The sequence below is a fragment of the Vicugna pacos genome, chromosome 7 (assembly GCF_048564905.1).
Source record: "Vicugna pacos chromosome 7, VicPac4, whole genome shotgun sequence".
NCBI classification, from domain to species: domain Eukaryota; kingdom Metazoa; phylum Chordata; class Mammalia; order Artiodactyla; family Camelidae; genus Vicugna; species Vicugna pacos.
In genome coordinates this window covers 5,738,923-5,763,994 of record NC_132993.1, presented here as the reverse complement: position 1 = coordinate 5,763,994, position 25,072 = coordinate 5,738,923, and the positions used below count along the sequence as shown (strand labels likewise).

Sequence of the window (25,072 nt, the reverse complement as noted above, 5' to 3'; positions counted from 1 at the left end):
TTTGACACGGCCTGTTTTCCCACTCTGAAAGGTTTTAAGGTCTATTCCAGTGTTAGTGCTTAATGACAGGGCTTTCTTTACTTTTTGTTCTGGGTATCTGGTGCTTCCCTTCCATGTGGAAACTTACATTTTCCAGTTTGGGGAAACATTCTTGTATTACGTCTTCCTTTCTATTTTCTCTTTTCTTTCTTCTGAGAAGTCCTATTAGTTAGATATCAGACTTCCTAAATCGAGCCTCTGGTTTTGTTTTTCTTTTTTTCTCCTATTTTCTGCTTCTGTCTTTTTTTGTTTTACATTTCTGGAGATTTCCTCAATTTTATTTTCTAATAATTCTATTTAATTTTCAGCAGTTTCTTCTGTCATATTTTTAGTCTAAGAGCTCTACTGCTCTTTTCATGGGTAACTGTCATGTCTTTTCTCTCTGAGATTATTCTAGTTGGGAGAAGGGGGTGAAGTTTTGTTTTGCTCCCTTCAGTATCTCTAGTTCCTTCAATACTTTTTCCTCCTTGTTTTATGTTAGCAGTTTGTCTTAAATAAATATCTTTAGATTTACTCATATTTAAGAGTAAAGACTTGGAAACTGGCTAGGAGCTCTGTGTGCATGGCTGGGACTTACTAAGGAGTGGGCTACCCTGCAGTGTGACCAGCTATGAACCTTGGAGATCTCATGGAAAGGCCCTCCAAAGTCTAAATTTGTAGGTCTTTGGGGGAAGAGGGCAGGGGAGGGGCAATTCCATTTCTCCAAAGAAAACTTCCCATCTCCTGCTTGGCTGTACCCTGAGTCCATATTCTCGGAGCTTCTGGTCTGCAGACCATCTTCATCTGTTTGCATTGCAGCCTTTCTCTTTCATCTTTCACCAGCCCCACTGTCCCAGGGCCCAGAACCTTTCTGGTTAAGTTTTTCTGTAGACGAATCTCCTCCTAAAGGGAGGGTGGTGGTGTTTCCTGGTTTCCTGGAATAAGTGAGAGGACCTGGGATCAAACTGGTCTCTGCAGACCTTAAGCCCTGTGTCCACGCCTCCTTACCCACCACCTTCTGCCACACCTGGTGCCTCCAGGTCCTGGCTTTTTGGAGATTCTGGGGTCAAGGTCACTTCCTTCTCCTTGTTACCCTCTCTGCTGGCATTTGGTGTTCAGCTCTGTAAGTTCTCTTTTATCTCCTTTCCTTCTAAAAAGATACTAACATTTCTAATCCAACATTTCTCTTGGGCTTATTATTATTATTTCTTTGCCCTCATTTTAGAGATATTTGAAGAAGGATATGGGTTCAATCTACCACAGTTTAATAATTTATTATATTGTTATTAGTAGTAAATATGTTTATTCATACACACACATGAAAATACAAACATATTCAAGTGATCCAAAGATGAATAGTGAAAAAAGTCTCCTTCTTACCTTGTTCTTCAGTCCCTCCACAGAAGCACCCACAGCTAGCAGTTGCTTGTATATATGCTTTCAGAGAAAGTTCCTACACACATTCACATAAATACATACAAAAGCATGTAAGTAGAGATGAATGGATTTTCTTTTAAATCAGGAAAGTGATTTCTTTGCATTCCCCTGAAAAATATTCGTATTTTCAGTAAAAGGCAGTGCTTAACCCAAAGACATGAATCTCAGTCGGGTTTCAGGCTTCATTGCAGGTGGTAGACATTGTTAAGAGGTCTTTCAAGGGCCCTGTGTAGTTAGCCGCCTGCACCAAGGCCAGCTGTGGGTGTCGCTGTGGGTGCTGCTGTTGGCACATGCAGGGGACAGTTGTTGGTGGCCCTCGCCCACCTCTCGTGTGGCTTTCTTTATCATCCCTGTCTTCTCTCCTTCTATTTTGTCCTCTGTATTTCTTCCCGTTGTCACACTTTCCCTCTGGATGTGTTTAGCTGACTCGTGGCTCCTGTGGCTGACCATGGGGTTAAGGAAGTTATTTATCCTAGCTAAGGGGTACACCCTCATCTGGATGTCTCTTTGGGTTTTAAGAATAAATTGGCACCCTAGATGGGTATGCTTTCATCGTGCCCCTGGCTGAATAGATGCTATTAAGAAATAGCCCCAGAGTCATCCCTGAATATTTCAGGTGGGCTGCTTGTCCAGAGCAGTGACATCAGTGTGACTCTTCGTCCCTGCAACAGGCCCTGCTGCTGCCAAACCAGACTTGATCTCAAAACTGGAGCGGAGAGCTGCACCCTGGATCAAGGACTCAAACGGGCCAAAGTGGGGGAAAGGCCGTGTTCCAGGTGGGTCCTGACCTGCTGAATTCCGAAGGCTATGTCCAGGCGCCCAGGCAGCGAGGGCAAGTCACACAGTGTTAGTTCAGCCCTCATCACGCTGGACCTGTTGTACACCAGGCCCTATACTGAGTAAGAAACAGTAAGAAATTGAGTAAGAAACTAACCCTGCCCTCATAGTGTAGAGTAGCCTGAGAAACTGGGACGGTTTAGGAAAATAGGGAGCTTTGATGAGCGGAAGTGAAACAGGGGCTGTTGTAGAGCTGATGGGGGAGGAACATGGTAGATACTGGTCATGAGGGGCCATGTGACCCACAGGCCTGCGAGCCTGTCCTCCCTTCTCCCCGCTCCTCTGGTATTTAGTGACGACACCGTTGGTCTGTGAGAGTTGGCTGTTTTGCACATCTCAGTCAGTAACTGCCTGGCTGCTGGCTACGATGTATACTTTTGTGCCCCCTTGTTTCTAAGGCTCACAAGACTTATGAACATTTAACCTTATTTTTTGTGGTGCCTTGAAGGAGGATTAAAACCATCCAATAGCAAGTATGGCCAAGGTGGTTAATTAAGCTTATTAGCATCTGATGTCTCATGATCCCAGAGTAGCTGTGTGGCTAGAGAAGGGGAGGCTGCCTGAAGAACCCACAAGAATTAGCAAACAACTCTTAAGGAGCCAGACTGCATTTCATAGAAAACAGCGGGGAAGGGTTTAAATAGAAGCCACTAGTGATTTCTAGAAAGGCAAATCACACTCATCTTCTCTGCTTTGCATAAGGAGTACTTACTGAATTGGGATATCTTAGCTGATAGGAGGCTGCAGAGTTCTGGGCAGCAAAACCAAGCGCAATTTGATTTGCTCCCAAGGGAAAAAGAAGAAGATGGTGGCTGTAAGTGAGGCACACACACGGGCCCCGGCTGGAGAATCTGCATTGCTTCCAGCTCCTTCTGTGGAGATGTGCACCCGCTACTGTGGTCCCAGCCTTTGTGAAGTACAAGTAGACGGACAGAGGAAAATCAAGAGGACATACAGACCCCGCTCAATTCAGAGGTCGTGGTTTGGGCAGTTCCCGTGGTTAGTAATTGACCCAAAAGAGAGCAAGCTCTTCTGCTCAGCTTGCAAAGAAAGACCCAGTCTCCATGACAAATCATCCCGGTTAGTCCGAGGTTACACGGGTCCTTTCAAAGTGGAGACTTTAAAGTACCATGAAGTTAGCAAAGCACACAAGCTCTGTGTCAACACTGTGGAAGTCAAGGAAGATTCCCCACAGGCTGCCCTAGTCCCTGAGATCTCCAGTGACCTGATGGCCAACATGGAACATTTTTTCAACGCCGCTTACTCCATAGCATACCACTCGAGGCCCCTGAACGACTTTGAGAAGATCCTGCAACTCCTCCAAAGCACCGGGACCATGATTTTGGGCAAGTACCGAAATCGCACCGCCTGCACCCAGTTCATCAAATACATCTCTGAGACTCTGAAGAAGGAGATCCTCCAGGATGTCCGGAACTCCCCGTGCGTGAGCGTGTTGCTGGACAGCTCCACAGACGCCTTCGACCAGTCCTGTGTGGGCATTTACATCCGCTACTTTAAGGGGGTGGAGGTGAAAGAGTCTTACATCACCCTGGCCCCACTCTACAGCGAGACAGCGGATGGATACTTTGAGACCATCATCTCTGCTCTGGATGAACTGGACATCCCCTTCCGGAAGCCTGGCTGGGTAGTGGGCCTGGGAACCGATGGCTCAGCCATGCTGAGCTGCAGAGGAGGCCTGGTGGAGAAGTTCCAGGAGATCATACCCCAGCTGCTGCCAGTGCACTGTGTGGCCCACCGGCTACACCTGGCCGTGGTAGACGCCTGTGGGGGCATCGACCTGGTCAAGAAGTGTGACCGGCACATCCGGACCGTCTTCAAATTTTATCAGTCCTCGAACAAAAGGCTGAATGAGCTGCAGGCAGGCGCGGCTCTGCTGGAGCAGGAAATCATCCGCCTGAAGGACCTGAACGCTGTCAGGTGGGTGGCCAGCAAGAGGCGCACCCTGCACGCGCTCGTTGCAAGCTGGCCCACCCTGGCCGGGCACCTCCAGAGCGTGGCGGAAGCAGGAGGCCAGGTCGGGCACCGGGCCAGGGGCATGCTGAAGCTGGTGAAGAGCTTCCACTTCATCAAGTTCTGCCACTTCCTCTTGGACTTCCTGAGCATCTACAGGCCCCTGTCCGAGGTGTGCCAGAAGGAGATGGTGCTGATTACGGAGGTGAACTCTGCGCTGGGGCGGGCCTATGGAGCACTGGAGACCCTCCGTCACCAGGCAGGACCCAAGGAGGAAGAGTTCAATGCCAGCTTCAGGGATGGGCGGCTTCACGGCATCTTCTTGGACCGAATGGAAATGGCAGAACAGCGGTTCCAGGCGGACAGGGAAAGAATGATCCTGACAGGGATTGAATACCTCCAGCAAAGGTTTGACAGGGACCGTCCCCTGCAGCTCAAGAACATGGAGGTGTTTGACACCATGGCCTGGCCCAGTGGCGTGGAACTTGCCAGTTTTGGAAATGATGATATTCTCGCCCTAGCCAGGTATTTTGAGCTCTCGCTCCCCGCAGGATACAGTGAGGAAGCACTCCTGGAGGAGTGGCTGGGCCTGAAGGCCATTGCCAAGAACCTCCCTTTCTCCATGCTGTGCAAGAACGCCCTGGCCCAGCACCGCCACTTCCCCTTGCTGAGCAGGCTCATAGCTGTGGTGGTCTGCGTGCCCATCTCCACCTCCTGCTGTGAGCGGGGATTCAGTGCCATGAACCGGATCAGGACCGATGAGAGGACCAAGCTCTCCAACGAGGTGATCAACATGCTCATGATGACAGCGGTGAATGGCGTGGCAGTCACAGAGTATGACCCCCAGCCCGCCATCCAGCACTGGTACCTGACTTCCTCAGGCCGGCGTTTCAGCCATGTCTACACCTGTGCCCAAGTGCCACCCCACTCCCACACAAGTAAGTAACCCGTGGTGGAGCCCCTGGATGTGGGAAAGCAAAGGAAGAAATCCTACCTCCCCAATCCCATGCTGAGTGTGAAGCCTGGTAGCGTCTGATGAAGTCGGCCATCACACTAGGCCTGGTCCAAGGTGTCCGCTGAGCTTCCACAGTGTACCCAGCCCTTTGCTAGACCAGTGGGTGCTCGAGACGGCACACCTATCCTCGAGGAGCTTATGATCGAGCTGGAGAGGCAGGACATACGCACTGCAGGCAGCAGGGCAGAACGCTTAGAGCAGGAATTTCCAAGCAAGTTGGCCGAGGTTCAAGTTCCAGTCCTGCCGCTGACTAGCTTGTGACCTCGGGCAGCTTCATCTCTTTGTGCTTTGGTTTTTCATCTGTAAAGCGAGTGAAGAGATGTGAAGTGCTCAGAACAATGTCTGGCAGGTAGTGCCGATGGCACTCTTAAAAGGTGAAGGCCACCACCGGCAATGATGGGAGGACTGGACACATTAGGGCAGAGATACTACATTCCCGGTGGGGGTGTGTAGGTTCTGTTGAGAGAAGAGGTCAGTGCAGGTCTGAGGGGCTGCGAGGAAGGTACCAGCGGAGGAGAAGTTCGGGGTGTTTCAGGCAGAGGAGGAGTCAGTGAGGAGAGCCCCCTCACTAGCTTGGAGGGCCGGGGCGGGGGGGACTAGGCTTGAGGAGGAAGCAGTATTATACTGGAGGGCAAGTTACTGAACGTCTTAAGCGAGAAAGTTTCCTCTTTTCAAGTAGTCACTGAGCACCAAAGAAAATTAAAGAGCGTCTCCAGGCTGTTCCTGTCTTACTGAACAGTGACCGAGCCAGGATTTTTCTCTCTGGATGTCTTCTGATAGCTGTTCCTATTGCTCTGCTCTCATTTTCCCTCCGAGTCTGTGGTCATCAGTAGTGGACCGGCCTCAGGGTTGACAGAGGCTCTGTAGGAAGCAGGCTGGCCCTGGACCTGCTGCTGAGCGGTGGGTGGAGGGGGGGCCCGTAGAAGTGGAGAGAAGAAGGGAGGGTGATTCCAAGACGAGGCTCATTCACCCGTCCATTTGCTGAGTGAGTTGCTTTCTGTGCCCAGCCCATGGGGATGAAGGAGAAGATGCCACCGGGCGGGTCCTTTGGTGGGTTGTAATCACAGGGACAGTGGGACTAGTAAACCTGAAGCAAACAGAGAACACTACCAGATTTTAGACAATAAAGCCTTCCTTCACAGGCAGTTTCTCATCCTCAGCTCTGTTGACATTCGGGGTCAAATAACTGTTCATTGTGGGGGCCCATCCTGTGCGCTGCGGGAGCTTTAGCCTGGCCGTCCCTGGCCTTTCCCACTACATACCCACTGGATACCCATAGCACCCTCCCAGCTGGAGCAAGCAAAGATGTCTCCGGACACTGCCGTATGTCCCCTGGTGGGCAGAATCACCCCCAGTGAGATCTGCTGTCCTGGGTGGAAGAGCCTGCAGAGTGGGAATAGGTCAGGCCTGCCAAGAGCAGCCCTTGTCCTGTCTCCAGCCTCTTCTGCCATGATGTTTTCACCAAATGTACCTTGGGGCGCAGCTGGATGTGGGAGGGGGGTTATCATCTAATTTGTTTCCTCTGTCTGATTGTGCGTTCCCTTTCCTCCTGCATGAGGTGCTGGGCTCAGGAAAGAGAAGATGGGAGCACTCTGTGTGGAGGAGGCTGTGACCCAGAAGCCGCCCATTCCGTCCTATAGGGGACCAGTGGAGATCCTGAAGGACTGCATCCTGGACCCTCCCAACAGACTCCTGGGTCCCCATCCCGGCCAAGAGGCCCCCACACTGTCCTGATCAAGAGCTCTGGTCGAAGCAGGCATAGTAGGGATCGCCTTGGAGACCCCCATGCTGCCCTGGCCCTTGTGATCACGATGACAGGCCCTCTGAGAGTCTCGGCTGCCCCAGAATCTTCGTTTGGTGGGGACTCTAAGCACCAGGAGGTGGGCAGTGAGAAGACAGTTAAGCCCACATCTCAGAGAGGCAGGAGGCACGCATGCAGCCTGTTTGCCAAGGCCCTTCCCTTAGCAGAGCTGCAACCTCACAGCACTTAATACACAGAAAGGTTCTTATCTCAAGCTCATTTTTAAGGTACTTCAGGAAATAATCCCATCATGGAAGATTTTGCCCCATGTTCTGGTGGCCAGAGGACTTTTCTGAAGTGGGAGAGATGGTTAGGGGCAGGGCTTAAGCCCCTAGATAGTTAGGGAGCGTTCCAGGAGGCCGCTCGCCGCGCCAGAGGCATGGAGAAGGCATGTGGTAAGGGGTAGAGGATGACCAGGTCCAGGGGGAGCTGGCCTGGATCTGTCACCATGGCTCCATGGCAGAAGCCAGGAAGCTTCAACTTCAAATGGGAGACACCAGAGAATTTCTCTGCCTCCTCCCACGGCCTTCCTGTAGCGTGAGGCAAGCAGAACCCCTTTGCACAGAGCACTCGAGAAAGATCATCCCCCTGCAGCTCCAGAACGGGAGGAGTGTTTCCCAGGAGGGAGCCTGCCACGTCCCTCCAGTCACAGCCTTGTAGCATGCTGAGCTCGGGTTTTGTACGGAGCGGAGCAGACAGGGCAAGTGTGTACTGGGGAGGCTTGGGCTCCGGTCCCAACTCTGCTGCAGGCAGTGGTTCAACCATGATTTCTGTGCCTCTGTTTCCCTGTCCATGAAGTGGCAGCAGAGACTCCAAGTGCCTGCTGGCGCCCAGGCTGCTGTAGGGCTGAGGAAGGTCTCAGATACACCTCAGGCTGCAGAGGGCACTGGGCTGCCTTCAGCCCCTGTCCTTGTCCCTTGCCACCGACGTCCTTATTGTGGGAAGAGGTGCTCTCTAAACATGCCGTCAGCATCATGGTCTAGTTCATGCTTCCCAGAGTTGCTCTGGGGACCAGCTTGGAAGTCAATAGAGGTGTTTGTTTAAATATGCTCCACCCAGACCTGCCCGATCGGATCCCAGGGACCAGGGCTCAGTGACTGGCTATTTTCAGCCAGGCCCCCCAGGAACTTCGTGGGCTCACTCAAGCTTGAGAATCACCACCCTGGAGGCACAGAAGGGTGTCCCACACTGTCCGGTTCCTGTTGCCCTCTCCCATCTCCCCTTCCTCCCTGAAGTAAAGCACTTTTCCCTCCAGGGCGGCTGCTTTGGGGTAGGCTCCTAGGCTGCTTACCTGGCTGGGGATGATGTAGTGTCTGGGTCCCGCCTTCCTAACCACAGGTGGGAAATGAAGTAGGGTTAGAGGGAAGGGCTTCTGTGCTGCTGCCTCCCTCTTGTGTTAGACAGGCTGGAAGTAGTGCTCTGTCCTGGCCTTGCCGTCCAGCTCCAGGCAGGGTCCCTGCTCTGCGCTGCAGGTCAACCAGTGGTCTGTCCACTTCCCATCTGTGGAAGTTGCTGAGAGCCCCTGAGATGCTGGTATCAGAGTGTCTCACTGTGGGGCAGAATCCCTGGTTCCCGGTGTTTTCTGAATCTTACCTCCCCTCCTTCCCCCGGAGCACTTAGCCTTAGCGCCATTGCTTTCCTGTTTTCTTCAGCTTCGAGCCAGAATTCTGTTCTCACTTTCTGCCTTTTACCTTGTGGAACTATCTCCCTGCCAGCCCCTGGTCCTGGGGCCTGAGGGGTACCACGGGCCCTTGAGTTGGAGCTCTGGTGGTCCATACAGCCAAGATGGAGTCCAGGCCTCGCTCCCCCATTCACATGGGTTTCTATGGGGAGTTTAGAACTCTGTGCTGTGCCAGGTGCTACAGGTGCAAATGGTGGGGTGGAAGAAAGAAGGACCCTTTAAAGTAGGGGTTATAACCTACCACCCTATCCATAGGGATTCAAATTGAGGTGACTTTCTAGCTGGCCTCATTCCTCTGGCTTCTTCCCTCCTTTAAGAATCCTTAGATCAAGAATCTTGATCTTAGATCAAGGTCACAAGCAATGCTGTGTGAGTTCTACACACACACACACACACACAAACACACACACAATTCCCTACCCAGGTCTAGGCATGGAGGTGGGGCCCAAGTAGGGATGCACCCTGCCCCTCCACATCTGGGCCCTGAGGAAGCCTCTAATGCCAACTTGTGAAAAAGTTGGGCCCCTTGGAGGGGGTGACTGAAAATACTATTTCATAAGGATTTGCACTACCCAGGTTTCTCCAGGGGCACAGGCACGCCCTGGCTCCCCTCTGTTAGCTAATGGCAGAGAGGATGACTGATGATTTTGTGCAGGACCACAAGGCTGAAGTGTGAGACCTTTTGCCAGGGTTGGCCTCTTTGTTTTGTTTTAAGAGACTCGCTGTATTTCAGACCCTACGGCCTGGAGAGCCTTCCTGTTTTGCCTCACAAAAAAAACAGGCTGAAGGGCACTGGGAATAGGAGCGAACTGCCTTTGGCCTCCACCCTCATCCTCTACCTGTAATCTCTAGACTGATGCCCACAGGGCCCAGCGTTCTGAGTGACCAGCAGTATAACTGACAGTTTGAGTTCAACAGCCATAGACCAGGCTGGAGGGAGAGGCCTCAGCCCTGTCCTAGCCAGACATGTTCCGAGTGTACTTCTGCTCGTCCTTTGCTTCGGGAGAAGACCAGGTTGAGTTCCTAGGGTGCTAAGTATTTAGCAGGACAGTGTGCAGATTAGCCATTTCCCTCATCCAGGTGTCTTTTAGCCAAGGTCACCCTAGGTGATTGGCCCAGGGATGTCCTCTCCTCTGGTTTCAAAGATGTGCAAATGAGGTTTAAAAAACCATGTTTGATTCTCAGCCTTTTGCTATCTGAATAAAGCAGAGTTTATTTCGACACATGCCTCTGTCCTGTAAATCAGGAACTTGGAAACTGGAAGCGCTGATTGATCAAAGCTAATTATATTTGGCTCCTCTGAAAGCCCGGCCCCGCCTCTAAGTGACGGGCTGGCGCGCCTGCGCAAGTTGAGTTGGCTGAAAGCGCTCCTCTGGGAGGCCGGGTCCTGCTGCGCATGCTCGGCCCGCTGCCCTGCCCGGAGCTGCGCGCACAGGAGCACCTGCAGCTCTGACCTGCATCCCGCCTGGGCATCCCGCGCCCGGCCATGACCGCGCACTCCTTCGCCCTCCCGGTCATCATCTTCACCACGTTCTGGGGCCTCATCGGCATCGCCGGGCCCTGGTTCGTGCCGAAAGGACCTAACCGCGGGTAAGGATCGCGCGCGGCCTGGCCTCCCTGCGGACCCCTCCCCGGCCGGGCCCACCCCTTCCCCCGGGCGGCGGCGGCCCGCAGTGCAGCGAGCACTGGCCGAGGCACGCGCGGCGCCCCATTCCTCCTCCCAGGTCTGCAGTGGGCCGCGTTCAGCCGGGAGCCGGGAGCAGGCAGGCTGTCGGGGCCAAAGAGTAGAGACGGTCGTGCTTTAGAAAGGTAGAGACAGCCGCGGGCACCTCCTCCCGCCAGTAAAGGTAAAGGCTATGGCTAGGCGCTGGTGCAGTTTGTCTACTCCTGCCCAGCTGTGACCTTGAGCGTTTGTCACCCCTTCAAGCCTCGCTTTTGTCTTAGGTAATTGGGGGTTGTGATGATACCTGCCTTTTAAGGCTGCTGTGAAGATGACACGAAATATTGTATATAAAATTCTTAATGCATGGCACATATTATGTTAAATAATTTTTAGCCGGTATCATTGCTTTTTGAAGGTCCCCCAGCAGATTTCTGTACCTGTTGCACCATTTACCAGTTTCTGCTTTATATTATCTTCAGTTGTAAAGTGCTCTGTCTCCTGATTACAAGTTCCTCGAGGTGGAAAATTGTTTTGTTCACCACTGTATACCCAAGTGCCCAGCACAGGACAGATTCACCGTTCTTAGTTATGTTGAAAGAATGGATTCGATGCTAATTTCTCTGGCAGCAACTTCACGTGCTTTATTTAGATCAGAGGTCATAGGACCTGGTCTGGGTTAGGTTTAGCTTTGGCTGAAGGCTGCTTGGACATATGGGTGTTGCCTCTGTTCTTCAAGATCTGAGGGGCTAAGGTTGCACGGCTTTGTAAACCATTTTAGTTCCTCACCTCTCCAGCAAAACTTGGTGAGTTCTTTCTTCTGTCTAACTGAAGTCTCTCTTGCTGCATTTAAAGCCTCTGTCTCCAGTCTTTGAGTGAACTCAGTGTAGCTAGGCCCCGTTCTCATTGTAACTGCTCACTTAGTCTCAGAGATGGCTCACAGGCTCCGTGCTTCTTGCCCTGTCTTCTGTCTCCCTTCCCCTTGCCCAGTGAAATTTGAATTCCAGAGATCACTCCACGGTGGGTTGCTGCAGATGCAGCTCTGTACGGTATCTTTTCCCGACATGTCTACTCTACGATGGAGAAATAGTAGGTGATGGAGAAGGAAAACAGGTAAAGGGAAAGATTCATAATGTAACTTGGATATGGTCAAGGTTGACCTCCCCGTGAGGTGACGCTGGGAGTTTTTATTTTCCATCTTGCAATTCTCACCCCAAGTAGACTTCAGCCTCCTTGTGTTCAGGTGGCATCGGAAAGGCCAACGGAAAAGGGGCTGGCACCAGGAGCTCTTTCTCTGGCCCCGGTCAGTCCTCCTAAGGGCTCTGGTTCCACCTGCCCTGACCTGACGGCCTCTTCCATTGCAGAGTGATCATCACCATGCTGGTGGCCACCGCCGTCTGCTGTTACCTCTTGTAAGTACTGCTCTCCCCAGCTCAAAGTCAGTGGGTGCCTTTGTCCTCCCTTCTTTCCTCCTCTCCCAGCCCTGCTCTCCCCTCTGTCCTGGTCCTGACACCTACAGGCCTTGAAAGGCCGAGTAAAACAGAAGAGGAGGTGGTGTGCAGTGGCAGAGAGAGTGATGGGCTGGAAGTCATGAACTCTGGGTTCTGGTTCCAAATGTATCACCTGACAAGCTTTGTAATGTCCAAGGCGCCAGTTTTCTCATCTGTGAAATGAGCCAGTGCTTTTTATGCCTGACTGGGCTTCAGAATCACCCGGAGAGACTGTAAAACACAGCTTGCAGGGCTCCCCCTGCAGCCACTAAACCACAGTTCTCAAGATCTGCACTTGGGAATCTGTATTTTTAGTGCTTGCCCCTGGGTGATTGTGATGCAGCCAGTTTAGAACCACTGGATGAACAGAGGTCTTCAAACTTGGAAAAGTTCCCTGGGAGATAGGGAAACATTCCAAGAGATGTGAGTACGAGGACAGTGTGAGGGAATCCACTTCCAAGGTTCCTCATGTCCAGATGTTCCCTTTCTAAAGCTGCCATTGTGATAGCCGCTCCTCTTTTACAAAAAAAGACACCCTGCCATCCGTCCCCAATCCTTCTGTGTTGGGTTTCTCCATGTTAAATCATCCTGGCTGCCAAACTGAGGAATAAGTCCAAGTTCTGGCTTTGAGGGTGGCCTCTCTCCTAATCGGTTCAGCCACGTTAGGCCTTTTTGGCTTCCCACCTTCCTGGGTCTCATACACTACTTTCATGTGTTAAGCTTGGCATAGTTGGTATATTCTGAATCCAGAACAGTCAGGACAGGTAACATGATGAGAAGCTGATTCTTTAAAAGGTGATATTATTTCAAAAGTAACTGGACTATTTCTCAGGACTGCCAAATTTGTCAAAATACATAGAATAAAACCCACATTTAAAAAAATTTACATGACTAATTTCAGATTTGGTACATGTTATGTAGTTAAAACCTGTTTTATCTAATTAGATTATGAATTATTTATTCCTATTAGCAAATTCTCTCTTGTTTCACTTTATATAATATTTAATATTTTCTACCTACTAATGAAAAAATAAAACTTGTAAAAAATAATGATGACTGTTAGATGTTAGCTTAAATACATAGGGACATACAGTGTTTCAGAATTCTTCCTGACAGAGAGCATCTCTAAGGTCCTGTCTCTGTGTTGCTTCTTGGTTCTTCGGACCTTGGCAGAATGTCTCCATCTGACCCAAGCAGGACCTCAGAGGGGCTCAGAGACCGAGACATAGAGGATGGTGGCTGGGAACATGGGGAGGCGGAGTGTACAAACATCAAGTCAACATGTGGGAAAGGGAGACTGGGCTGCAGATTGGATGCACACAGTCAGGTGGGACCACGTCTAGAAATTACATGCTCAGAATAGTACGATGATAAGTGGGCAGTGATTTCTGACAGCTTCCTGGGCATCAGGCACGTGCCCGGCTGCTGTGGGAGATTCACGGGTGGAAGAGCTGACCCTTCCTGCAAAACCAGACCGAGCACCGCAGTACCATCACCTAAGGCATGTAAAGTCACCCACCTCCAGAGGCCTTGGGGGCCTGCCACTGTGGGCAAGCGCAGTCACAGTGATGGGGCCCAGGCCCCCCCCCCAGATGTGATGTGTAGCCTGCCGATGGGCCCTGAGAGCTCACTGGCCTGAAGGACAGTCCCTGTCCTGTCCTCAGCAGGCCTGGGAGTGGGGCTCTCGGTGTTCAGTTCCACACGTCGGGGTAGTTTCTTCATCTTGCTCCTAAAAGGCAGTGGTTCTGACATGCCTGCCATCAGCCCAGCCTTGTCCTGCTCCAAGTACAGGTTGGAGGGGCCCGGACCAGAAACATATTAGGGCACAGCTGCGAGTTGCTCCCTAGGTGCTGCTGGAGGCTGTCTTTCCTCTTGCCTAATCCCAGGTCCAGCTTGACTCAGTGATCCTATAAATCTACAAAATATCAAGTCATACCAAGCCTAAACCCAAACCCACACGCCCCAGACAGAGCCCCCATGCCGGCTGCAGTGTGGATGGCTTGGCGGGACCCTTCACTCTGGAAGCCAGACCCTGCGTCTGTTGGGTTGATCACGTGACCAGCGGCCTGGTGTGAGGGGTGCATGGCAGTTCCTTGCGTCCAGGCTCACCCTCGCTCTGCTGTCCCTGGCAGCTGGCTCATCGCCATCCTGGCTCAGCTCAACCCCCTGTTTGGGCCCCAGCTGAAGAATGAGACCATCTGGTATGTGCGCTTCCTGTGGGAGTGACCGCTGCCGCTTCGGCCCCAGGTACCACGGGGCGGCGGGCAGGGTGGGGAAGGGCCCCAGGAGGAAGAGCCCAGGCAGGGTTGTTATAAGAGTTTGTGCTGGATTCAGGCATTCATTTATTAAGAAAAAAAAAGTGCTAAGCACCTGCTTCCTCCCCGCCTGGTGCTGTGCTGGGATGGATGGAAGACTGGGGTCCCCGGGGAGCACAACTGCCCAGCCCCGCTTGTGGGTTTGCAGACCACAGAGAGGTGGCCGGGGACGCAGTCTGTTGTGAGTGGGGGGAGGGCTGGGGCACCGGAGCCCTGAGACGCTACCCAGGCAGAGGGATGTTTGAGGTAAGCTGGGTGACCAACTCGGGCTCTCCATGGAGGGGTTGGGGGAGGGGGTCTCCACGGCGAGGAGGTGACTCTTTCATGTGATGTGATTTTCAGGTGTCCCAGCGCTCTGGATAACCTTGGCTCCACCGCCCCTGATGACCCTTTTGTCACCCCCACAGCTGTGTCCTGGTTCCTCTGTGCTCCCTCCTTCAAGGCCTCCCTGGTTCTGGAAAGTCCCACCTTCCCAGCCAGTCTGGGCCTCAGGAAGCCCTGAGCTCAGAGTCAAGCTGGCGCAGGAGATACCCAGCCCTCCGGTGCCACTGCCCCCTCCCATGTAGATCCTGCATGGGAGCCTGCTTTTTGCAAAAGGGGGCGGCCCAGGGAAGGCCGTGTGCCCTGTGGAGAAGGGGCATCCAGCCCAGGTGCTCTGAGCCTGGGATGGGCCAGGCCGGAGAGGAAGCCCTGGGTGAGGAGTCATGGGACCAGTTATGTCAGCCTGGCCACCATCCTGCTGCGTGACCCCAGAAAGCATCTGCCCGCGTGGGCCCCCTCACCCGTGAGCTGGAGGGGCTCGATCAGGGTGTGTCAAAGGCCTTTCTTGGAGTTCTTTAATTTTCTGACACATGTAGATGTGAAATGTGTGAAAATGTTGAAATAATGGAAAAACATTTGCACACAAAAAAGCAACATAGTCTCTTGGGTCAGGATTGAAACCTGTATGTTTAGCATCCTTTATAGTTACACTCACTTAAATTGGCTTGCTCAGAAAGTGGTATATCCTCAGAGTATTCTGTTCCGCCTTCCTCCCTACCTGGGCCTCCCCGTCTGTGGACAAGCTGTCCCCCCACCCTGAGGCTTGGTCTGAGCACTGTGTGAGCCGGGAGAAAGGGAAGGCAGCTTCTGCCCCAGGCCTGGCCTCTCCCTCATTTGGCTGCGGTGGGGGTAGATTCAGAGCCCCTCACGGCAGCACATATGTCACCTGGAGCTAGAGAGGGTGGGGAGACAGGTATAGGTGAGCTGTGGGTGGCACCGTGGGCCCCTGGGCCCACCCTGGCTCCTGAGGCCAGCACCAGACCTATCCTGCGGAGTGGCCGGGCTCTGTGCTGGGATGCTGTGGGGTGGAGGAGCACCTGCCTGGCGAGGGCGTCAGACCAGAGCAAACCTAGGACCCCCAGCGCATGGCCTCACTTCTCCCAGGAGAGGTGGAGCTGAGACCTCAGACACTTGCCTGCAGTCCCAGAGCTAACTGGAGTCCCCTGACTACTCTGCCGCCTTTCCTCCCCGGGGGAAGGAGCCAGTATCTGTATATATTGACTGTTTATTAGACTGGCATTCTATCTGGTGGGTGTCATTTTTGGAACAGTGGTAGAAGGTGATACGTCTCAGCTGGATTTCTTGGCTCTGGGCTTGGCCTGTTGCTCAGATTGGGGCCTCCCTTTGACATCCCACCCAACCCCTTTCAAACTCCCTTCCTGTGCTGACCTCTGTGGGCCTCCTTGAGTGGGGGGCGTCGAGTCTGGATTGTACTGGAAACCTGACCCGTGTCTAGTGACTCACGCGTGGTGGGGGAATTACTGTTTGTTTGGAGGCTGCTCTTCCTCTGCCCACCCGCTTCCCATTCCCTCAGTGGGTGGATCTGGGGGACAGGAAAGGGGACTGGCAGCTGCTTGGAGCTGCAGCTCTGGGATGTGGATACTGAGAAATGCATTTTCCTGAGACCAGAGGAGACTGGATGCTGCCCAGAACTAGGCCTGGCAGGAGGAGGAAGACAGAGGACTCATTCAAATGGAACCTTGACCACCATTGTCCGTGTCCCGGATTACAGAGCATGTGGTCCCTGGGGCTCTGCAATAAAGCAGGTCCCCAACATTCTGGAGTGTGGTCTGCCTCATTCCTAGATACCCAAGGGCTCTGCGCTGGGCTTGAGTGAGGATCAGCTTCCAGGCAGAGTGAGGAGAGGGAGCTGGCACTCTGAGGCTAGAGAGTGTAGCTCATGGGAGGCGCTACAGAGTGTGGGGGTAGGAGGTGCACAGAGGAGGAACCGGGAGAAATGAGGAAGGACCACTGAGGGCCTGAACACTGAGGAGTCTGGGTTGATCCAATGGAATGTGGAGCCACAAAAGGGTTCGGAAGCAGGGTTGTCACATGACCCCACTTGGTTTCTAGAATCTCCACAGGGTGCGTGATGGGAGGCAGCCTGTTACCGGGGATCCGGATGGGAGTGGTGGTGAAGATGGGCATGCATGGGCAGACTGAAGGTCCAGTTAGGAGCTGAAGGTGAGTAGGGAGTAGGTGGTGGGGAGAGAGAGGCAGCAAGGTGGACCCTGTGATGAGCAGTAGGCTAAAAGAGTGCCCAGTACCTGGCGGCTGGACCCTCTCAGTGACAGGCTGTGAAGGAGGAGCAGGCTGGAGGGTGGTGATGACCTGGGGTCTCCTTTGTGTCCTGGTAAGCTGGGTGTGTCCGGGGTATCCACACTTGGTGAGTTGGAAACACGAGTTTAAAGGTCAAGAGGAAGATGTGGCCTGCAGAGGTGGGATGTGTGTGTCTGTCCCTGAGTTCTCGTGGAACCACAGCCAGGCAGCCTGTTCCTGGGGCCCTGGGGAGCACCCTGGGTCTGGTGTCCCGTCCCCTTCCCAGCATGGTGACTGCCCACCCCTTCCTCACTGCAGCCATTCAGGGTGAGAGGAGAGGCCGGGAGCTTGGGATGCCCCCCCAGGGTCTGGGCCCGCCTGCTTTGTGAAGTTGGGGTTCCTCTCAAAGCTTTCATCCCACCCGCAGGACAGGGACTGCGGGGAGAGAAGGTTTTGTCAGAAATGAACACAGCCAGACGTGAGGCAAAGCCATGAAGTAGGTTTTATTCTGTAACCACTGACAGTAGGGAAATGTGAGCTCTGTAGTGCCTGTGCCTATGTGAGGTGACTGGGCACTTTAACAGGAGAACAAGGGAGGGTGGGGTGGGGTGAGCGGGGCCTGAGTAGAGTCAGGAAAGTGAAAAGTCACCGAGGATTGGGGGCTGTAAGTGCATCCAAGCACAGAGACTGGGGACAAAGGCCCGAGTCATCCCGACTTCACCTCAGAGGAGCAGTCCTGAAGAGGCACTCCTGGTGGCAGGAGATCCATACATGGATGTCCCAGAGGCACAGAGGAAGTGTTCACAGTGGTAAATGCTCTAAGAAAGGTCAGGTATTGGCTAGACAGTCCGTTCTCACAGCCTGGAGTTTGGTCAGACAGGAACTCGATGGGGCCGGGTTGCCCAGGGATGCAGCCTTATGCGGCCAGAAGCCATGCCAGGTTGGGCGAGTCTTAGTTCAGGGTGTGGACCGACTTGTGCCGAGAGTTCTTTTGTAGTTTGTTTCAAGCAAGAAGCACCCCTTCCCCTGCCAAGTGGGAAGCACATCTGTAAATGTCAGCCTCTGACGCAGACGCTCCCAGCACCTACAGGAAGCAAAAGATCCCTAAAGATGGGCAGTGGCCCAGAGTGGGTACCCCTGCACCACCCCTAATGGCAGAGCAGGAAGCAGCCTGGGAGACCACCCTGGGCCCGACAAGCCCCAGAGAAGACCATGGCCAGCGAGATTAGCTAAGCTGCACACACACAGAGCGGCCGACAGAGGGCAGTGCTGCACAAGGGATGGAGACCTCCAGACAGAACTGGTTGGGCGGCCCCTGGGGCCACGCGCTCGCACACTGACTAAAAGCCCTTGAAGGATATGGAACCACAACAGCTAGGTGCCAGGCACTGCTCGGGGAACCCAAAAGGCAAAGAACTAAGGGGACTTGCTAGCTGGATGCTGCACTGATGCCCGGCTTCCCAACAGTCTTCTGTGACTTTTCCCACCTCAGCATCCTGCCATCTGGCACATTCCAAGCCATAGCAGGGACGCCCATCAGCCCAGATTCTCAATGGAAAGAAGGAAATACAGAAGGTGGCTGTTACTGCAGCCACAGGGTCACCCCTCCCTGATGAAGCCCCTAAACCAAGGCCCTTGGAGAATTTGGGATTTTTGAACAAAAGTGGGATCATTGATAATATTGGGAATTTGAGGAGTAGAGGTGAAATCAAGTGGGGGTAGTTGGCGTTGCTTCTGAGAATCTCCAAGTTCGAGTGCTGTAAGTGACCTTTGTTTATAAACCTTGGGGTTTCCGGGAATGAAGTCAGTTGGCAGCCACCACAGTTTGCTTGACTTGTAACACCAGAAGGATGAGGGCAGGGGACCAAAGTCTACGCTAACTCAGCCCATGCTCCGTGTAATGAACTTGCTTGAGAACCGCTCAGAACAAACAAACCCACAGAATGCTGGAACCGAAGCCAGGTCTACAAGGACAGACACCCAGGGATGGAGTGAGGATCCCAGACTTTGAACAAGTGCTCTGGGTTGTTCTTAGGCAGGCCCACTCAGGTCTAGGGACCAGCGTTGTGGAATCATGCAACAGCATTTGTCAGGGTGGAACGTGGCCCACCTCTACTAGAATTGCCTGGAAGCTTGAAAATGCAGATTCCGGGGTCCCACTCCAAACCCCACTGGATTAGAATGTCACAGACAGGAGTCAAGACTCTGCATTTTAAACAATGCTAGCTGAAACCCCCAAAGACAGGGTTCCCCTACCTCGGCACTACTGGCGTTTGGGCTGGATAGTTCTTTGTTGGGGGCGGGGGGGGGGTGCTGTCCTGTGCCTTGTAGGAATGTTAGCAGCCCCCTGACCTCTACCTAGCGGACGCCGGTGAAATTGTTCTCCTTGCTCCTGGTTGTGATCACCTTACATGTCTCCAGCCTTTGTGAAATGTTCCCTGGGGGGCCAAGTCCCTTCCCCCCTCCACAAGTAGGGAATCACGACTCTAGAATCTTGACCCCTCAGGTGACTGATAAGATTTCATCAGTTATCCACCCAGAGCCCCTGTGAAAAGATTGGGAAACCTCGACGGAAGGTGGTATCCGGAGCACCAGGGTGACCCACGAGCATTTCCCCGCAGAACCTGGAGCTCCTGATCTGGAGAACACGCCCTGGGGAGAAGGAAGACCCAAGCTTTAGGGGATTATCGGGTGTCTGAGCGGATTCCAATCCCAGCGCATGCGGTGCAGCACGAAGACGGTGCCTCCTCGGAGGCCAGGTGAGGGCGCGGGCGTCGCGGAACCTTGGCTCACCCAGCGGGCATCCTCCCTGAAAAGGGCTGGGATGGATATTCTCAGAAAGCCACAGAACCCCCACCTCAGCTCCTTCACCTCAGGAGGAAGGGCCGTGATGACAGCAAGGCTTTTCCCCGCTACTGCGAAGGTCAGCCTTCCGTCTCCTGACAGACGGAGGCCCTTGGGGGACATGGCGGGGGGGGGGGTGTCCCTGCGCATGCGCATTCTGGGTCTCAGCGGGAGCGCGGGGCCGGAAGGATTGCTGCAGAGGCTGCGACCTTAACCCGTTATGATACCAGGCAAAGCGGCCGTGCCCTTGGTCTGCAGCCATCGATTCAGCAAACATATTTCTCTCTTTTTTCTTTCTGCCCAGCCTCCCGGAAGCCGTTCACCTAGACTGAGCAGCTCAGCTCAGCTTCAACGTTGAGATAAAGAACTGGGCTGCCTGGGTTCAAATCCCAGCTCCTCCAATTATTAGCTGAGTGAAAGTTATTTAGTCTCCCCGAGCTTCCGTTTTATTGGGGATCTGGTACAGTAACCCTAGTGCCTGCCTCGTACAGGATGTGAGAGGAGCTGAGAGAATGGCCTAAAGTGCCGGCCTCATCAATAAATGGCAGCTGCGAATCACATGATCTTTATATCATAACCCTGCCGCCACGCCCCCTTCACTCGGCCAGGAACTCAGCTTCCTTCTCCGTTTCTTGTTCCCGTCATGGACACCTTGGAAAAGGAAGTGACAGTCCCGGGAGCTAGGACTTGAGAAATAAGCGCCACGAAGAATACCTGGGGCCTGTTGACGTGTCTGTATTTCTAGGTTTCGAGTCAAATGTCCTTAACGTAATCTGGAAATGTAGCGTCCTCGCGATAAAAATGCTAATACTCCTGGAGGTGGGGGAAGGAGGGGAGATGGCTACCAGACTGGACACGCTGAATCTAAAGTTCTCAAGGAAAATAAGAAGGTAAGAAATAACCAGGAAATTTCTGAAAAAAAGCAGAGTATTGACAAGGACACCAGCCCTCCCAGATATTTAAAAATAGTATAAATATAAAGTCACAAATTGAAAGGCAGAAATGAAAGCAATAGTGCTGGCACATGACAAGACTGACAAATCAATGGAAGAAAATGAGGGTCCAGAAATAAATTGGTAAACATGGCAAATCAAGTCCACAAGGAAAAAATGAATAAAGGCAATGAACAGTGTTGAGACTCTCTCCTGGCAACCAAATAAATGCCAGATGGATCAGAGATTTAACAAATTTAAATGAAACTATAAATGTACCAGAAGAAAATATAGGGGAATTAAAAAAACTGATCTTGTAATGGGGAAGGTCTAACTAAGGGGGTGAGGGAAGAAATCCAGCAGCGATGATGATAAAGTTTGACAAATTTGAATTTCCTGCAAGGCAAAAAAAAAAAAAAAGTAAAGAAAAAAGATAAAGGAAAAACAGGGAAAATGATTTGCAGCTCATAGACACAGAGCTCAGCAACAAGATAAGAACAACACACCTAGGTAAATGGCAAAGGAGGCAAGCAGGCAATTCATCAAAGAAGTAGAAGTGATTTTTCTGCATGAAAAGATGCTTCAGAACATTTATAATCAGAGAAAGCAAATTGAAACAACAATGTAACTTCATTATTACCTGTTATATTAGCAAAGATCAAAACTGATGAGACTGTAGTGGACACGTCTCTTAGTAGACACAGTCAATGTCCACGCGTTGCCTCTTGGTCTGAGTACTTCCATGCCCACCAGCCGACTTCAAATTGCCAACACCATCTTTAAGCCCTGTGCAAAGGCTGGAGGTGCTATCAGGAAATTATTGTCAACAGCACTCTTCAACCAAGGACTGAAGGGATTTTGTATGTAAATGCTCCCAGAGTTTCTCCAGCTCCAGTCACTCATAGAGTGGATGGCTTGCACTTCCGCCTTGATCATGAAAAATGCGTGCCCTGGGCAGCCTTCTGACCCCAGAGAAGAAACATGACCTGGAGCCAAGTTGGGCCAAACCTAGGCTAGTTTGGCCAAACCTCAGCGGAAGCAGAGTTATATGAGCAAAAAAAAAAAAAAAAGTTCATTTTAAGTCAGGGTTTTCAGGTGTCTTATGCAGCATTAAGGTGGCATCGATGACTAATACAATGTTATTACAGACAGATCTAGTCCAGTGTGACATACAGGTTCTGTTTCTGCATTAGTGTTAATTGATGACACTTGCATCACTGCCAGCTCTTCCTGTTGCAAACAGTAAGCATCCCTGTAATAAGTCTTCGTGCAAATGCGCTGGAACTCTGCTGGCATGTATGTGTCCGTGTAGAGAGTGGAGCTGTGGGTGATGCTTACTTTCAGCATTACCAGATACTGCCAAATTCCCCTCCAAAGCAACTGTTTCCATTTACACTCCTACCAACCTTGTCTGAATTCCTGGACTTCATTTATTATTCAGCCTTTTAAATTTTTCAATCAGATAATGTGTGTGAAATGGTATCTTGTTTTAAGTTGCATTTTCCTAATAACTGGTGATGCTGATTCTCTTTTTTCTGTTTGTTGTTTGTTCATTTGGGTTTCAGCTTCTCTAATTTGCCTGTTCATATTGTTTGCTTGCTTTTCTATTAGGGTTTTTTTTTTTGGTCTTTTTCTTATTGATCTATAGAATTTCTTTATCAATTTTAGCTACAAGTCCCCCTAATCCTTGGGAATCTAGTTCCAGGAAGAGAGAGGGAAGAAGATGGTGTGTGTGGGGTGGGGTTGGGGGCAGTGAGGTCAGACAGCCCCATCTCTTCTACTGCTCTTCACAATCATTGTTAAGAAAATGAAAAGCTAACCACAAATTAGGAGAAAATATTTGTAATACATATAACTGTCAAAGGGCTTCCACCCTGAATATATAAAGGACGGAATAAAATACAAATCTATAAAGAATATAAAGAATTCAACAGTAAGACAAACCCAATTTTTAAAAGCAGGCAAGTAATGTGAACCCACACTTCACAAAAGAAGACATACAAATGGCAAGTAAGCACACAGAAGCATAATCAACATCATGTCATCCGGGAGTGCAAATTATAACCAGAATGAGATGTCACCACACCCATTTGAATGGCTAAGATGAAAAAGACTGACAATACAAAGTGTTGACAAAGATTTGGAGCAACTTGAACATTGCTGCCAGGAATATAAAATGGCACAAACAGCTTGGCAGTTTCTTAAAGAGTTAAACATAATTTACCACCACTCCACCCAATCTTATTTACCAAAGATAATTGAAAATGTCAGTCCATACGAAGACTTATACAGGTATGTTCACAGCAGCTTTATTTGTGATAGCCTAAAACTGAAAACAACCCAAATCATCAACAGGGTGAATGGGTCAACAAATGGCACTGTATTCCTCTAGAGGAATTCTACTCAGCAATAAAAAGTAATGGGTTCCTGATTCACACATCAACATGGATGAATCTCAAAAACATTGTGTTAAGTAAAAGAAGCCAGACATATAAAGACTGCATACAGGATAGTTCCATCTATATGAAGCACTAGGAACTGTAAACCGAATCTTTCATAACAGAAGGTATAGTTACAGTTAGCTGGAGCCTAAGGTGAGAGGTTAACTGTCAAAAAGCTAGATGGATCTATTACTTTGGGGTATGTGTGGTAGAAATATCCTACATCGTGATTGTGGTGGTGGTTCTGCAGGTGAATAAATTTGTTAAAACTCATTGAAATGTGCACTTAAAATTGAGACATTTATTGTATCTAAATTATACCTGAAAAAATAGATGTATTCCTGTAGGGAGAGGTAATTAGTATGGAACAGAAGGACATTAGAACAGAAATATAGAGCCTAGGAGTAGATCTCCAAGAACAAATCAGTGAGGAAAGGATGGACTGCAGAAGAACTGGCTCTCTAAATGAAAAAAAAAAAAGTTAGATTTAATCTCTTTCTCAGATCACGCACAAAAGTCAAGTTCAGGTGGGTTAAAGACAGAAGCAAACATCTAGTTATCTATGAGGTGTTTTTTCATAGGTGTCATATTTTTTCTGTGCTTTATTAGATGTTTGAAATAGTTTATATCTAAAAATATATAAAAGTCATGAGGTAGTCGAAGATTTCTTTAAAAGGACACAAAAAGCACTAACCATCAAAGAAACACTGAAAAGTTGAACTTCATTGTGATGAACTGACCTCACAATACATGATTAAGAGAGAAGTTAACAGACAGATTGGGAGAGAGTATTCACAATATATATGCCTAATAAAGGATATATGTCCAGAAAATATTAACAACTCCTAACAAAAAACCCAATTGTTTTCAAAATGGGAACATTGTTGAATGAATTTACAGTGAATACTCCCCTCTTTGTTCAGGTCTTCCTAACCCTGAACATGATATGCCTGTCCACTTGTTCAGGTGTTCTTTTTGTAGTCCTATGTTTAAAAATGTATTTTTTCACATAAACTTTGTACATTTTATTAAGCTTATTCCATGACGTTTAATCTTTATCGTTAGTAAAATTTAATCTTTTCTTTATATTCGTTAAGTGGTTGTTGTTTGCATATATTTGCTTTTGATTTCTATATATTAGCATTAAATCCAGCCAGTTTACTGAGTTCTCTTATCGTGTATAACAGTTCTTTCAGTTTATTATCTGTGTCTCCCAGTTTTGCAATCAAACCATCCTTGGTTCTAGAGTGCCTCTGGGTTAACACTGCACAGGGACCAGCTCTGAGCCCACTATATACAGACCCCGACACAACAGTATGATTTTAGTATCACTTGTAGCTCCTCCCATCTCCTACTGTAACATACTGTGGGACTGGGTCTCTGTGTCCTCATCTGTATAATGGAAAAATCAATAACCACCATCTCGGAGGCATGGAATCAAACAAGATTTAAAATAGCTTTGGTAAAGTGGAAAGATATATACTCTCATTGCAGGGGTCCTAGTTTTAGCCCAAGCCGGAGGACTGCACCAGCCTGGAGCTGATGGACTTGGGCACAGAGGAGGGGAGCCCGAAAAAGATGGCAAGAACTGAGATCAGTCCTGGGAAGGTGAGCAGGGAGGACTGCCCAAGGCCCAGTGGTGTCCCAGCAGAGGCCCTTGAATTTGTCTTACTGTAGCGGTGGAAAGAAGCTCAAGGTAGCCTGTGAAGCAAGAGTTGGGTTAGTGCCCAGGTGGGACCAGCACAAGGAGATAGGGACAATTGTTTGGGGAGTCCACAGTGGTGGAAGGCATGGATGACCCCTGGGTTCTGGGAGAGGCCATGGGCGCATCATCGGGAATGTGCCCCATAAGACGCTTTATGGGCTTCCTGAAATGCTGGGTGAGCCTTCAAGGCAGGAAGAGACTCCGACACATGGATCACTGCCGTCACCGTGGTCCCTTCCGTCTGCTCGTGCGAAACGAGACCCAGGTTGCACTCGGGCAGTCAGACTCTGGTGGCGCAGAGAGGCCGGGACGGAAGGGGCCTTGGGGATCGGCTGGTGGAGAAGT

At 50.7% G+C, this 25,072-nt stretch overlaps 2 protein-coding genes and 1 long non-coding RNA gene across 3 annotated transcripts in view; 2 read left to right on the top strand and 1 right to left on the bottom strand.

Annotated features, from left to right (window-relative positions):
• The window catches only part of ZNF862 (zinc finger protein 862), a 28,868-nt gene extending 18,887 nt beyond the window's left edge, over nucleotides 1–9,981 (top strand). The window contains exons 6-8 of the mRNA XM_006217545.4: nucleotides 2,127–2,231; nucleotides 3,084–5,201; nucleotides 6,837–9,981. Of these exons, the coding sequence (XP_006217607.2) occupies nucleotides 2,127–2,231; nucleotides 3,084–5,201; nucleotides 6,837–7,012 (2,399 nt within the window). The 3' untranslated portion in view covers nucleotides 7,013–9,981. The remainder of the gene's footprint in view (nucleotides 1–2,126; nucleotides 2,232–3,083; nucleotides 5,202–6,836) is intronic.
• Nucleotides 9,982–10,101: 120 nt separating this feature from the next.
• Nucleotides 10,102–16,322, top strand: ATP6V0E2 (ATPase H+ transporting V0 subunit e2). Its single transcript, XM_072964267.1, has 4 exons — nucleotides 10,102–10,350; nucleotides 11,785–11,832; nucleotides 14,043–14,157; nucleotides 14,568–16,322. Exons 1-3 carry the CDS (start codon nucleotides 10,247–10,249, stop codon nucleotides 14,134–14,136), a joined length of 246 nt encoding a protein of 81 aa, XP_072820368.1. The 5' UTR covers nucleotides 10,102–10,246; the 3' UTR covers nucleotides 14,137–14,157; nucleotides 14,568–16,322.
• Nucleotides 16,323–17,284: 962 nt separating this feature from the next.
• LOC140697282 (uncharacterized) lies at nucleotides 17,285–19,754 on the bottom strand. The gene is made up of 2 exons (XR_012074158.1): nucleotides 19,599–19,754; nucleotides 17,285–17,889 (listed from the first exon to the last, which is right to left on the bottom strand). It is a non-coding gene; the product is annotated as an uncharacterized lncRNA (long non-coding RNA).
• Nucleotides 19,755–25,072: the final 5,318 nt, after the last annotated feature.

What these genes read in the sequence shown, in the direction of transcription:
- ATP6V0E2 (XM_072964267.1), top strand. Translation starts at nt 10,247, where the DNA reads ATGACCGCGCACTCCTTCGCCCTCCCGGTCATCATCTTCACCACGTTC. An exon ending in CCGAAAGGACCTAACCGCGG is followed by an intron (nt 10,351 to 11,784) that starts GTAAGGATCGCG and finishes CTTCCATTGCAG; the next exon opens with AGTGATCATCACCATGCTGG. An exon ending in GCCGTCTGCTGTTACCTCTT is followed by an intron (nt 11,833 to 14,042) that starts GTAAGTACTGCT and finishes TGTCCCTGGCAG; the next exon opens with CTGGCTCATCGCCATCCTGG.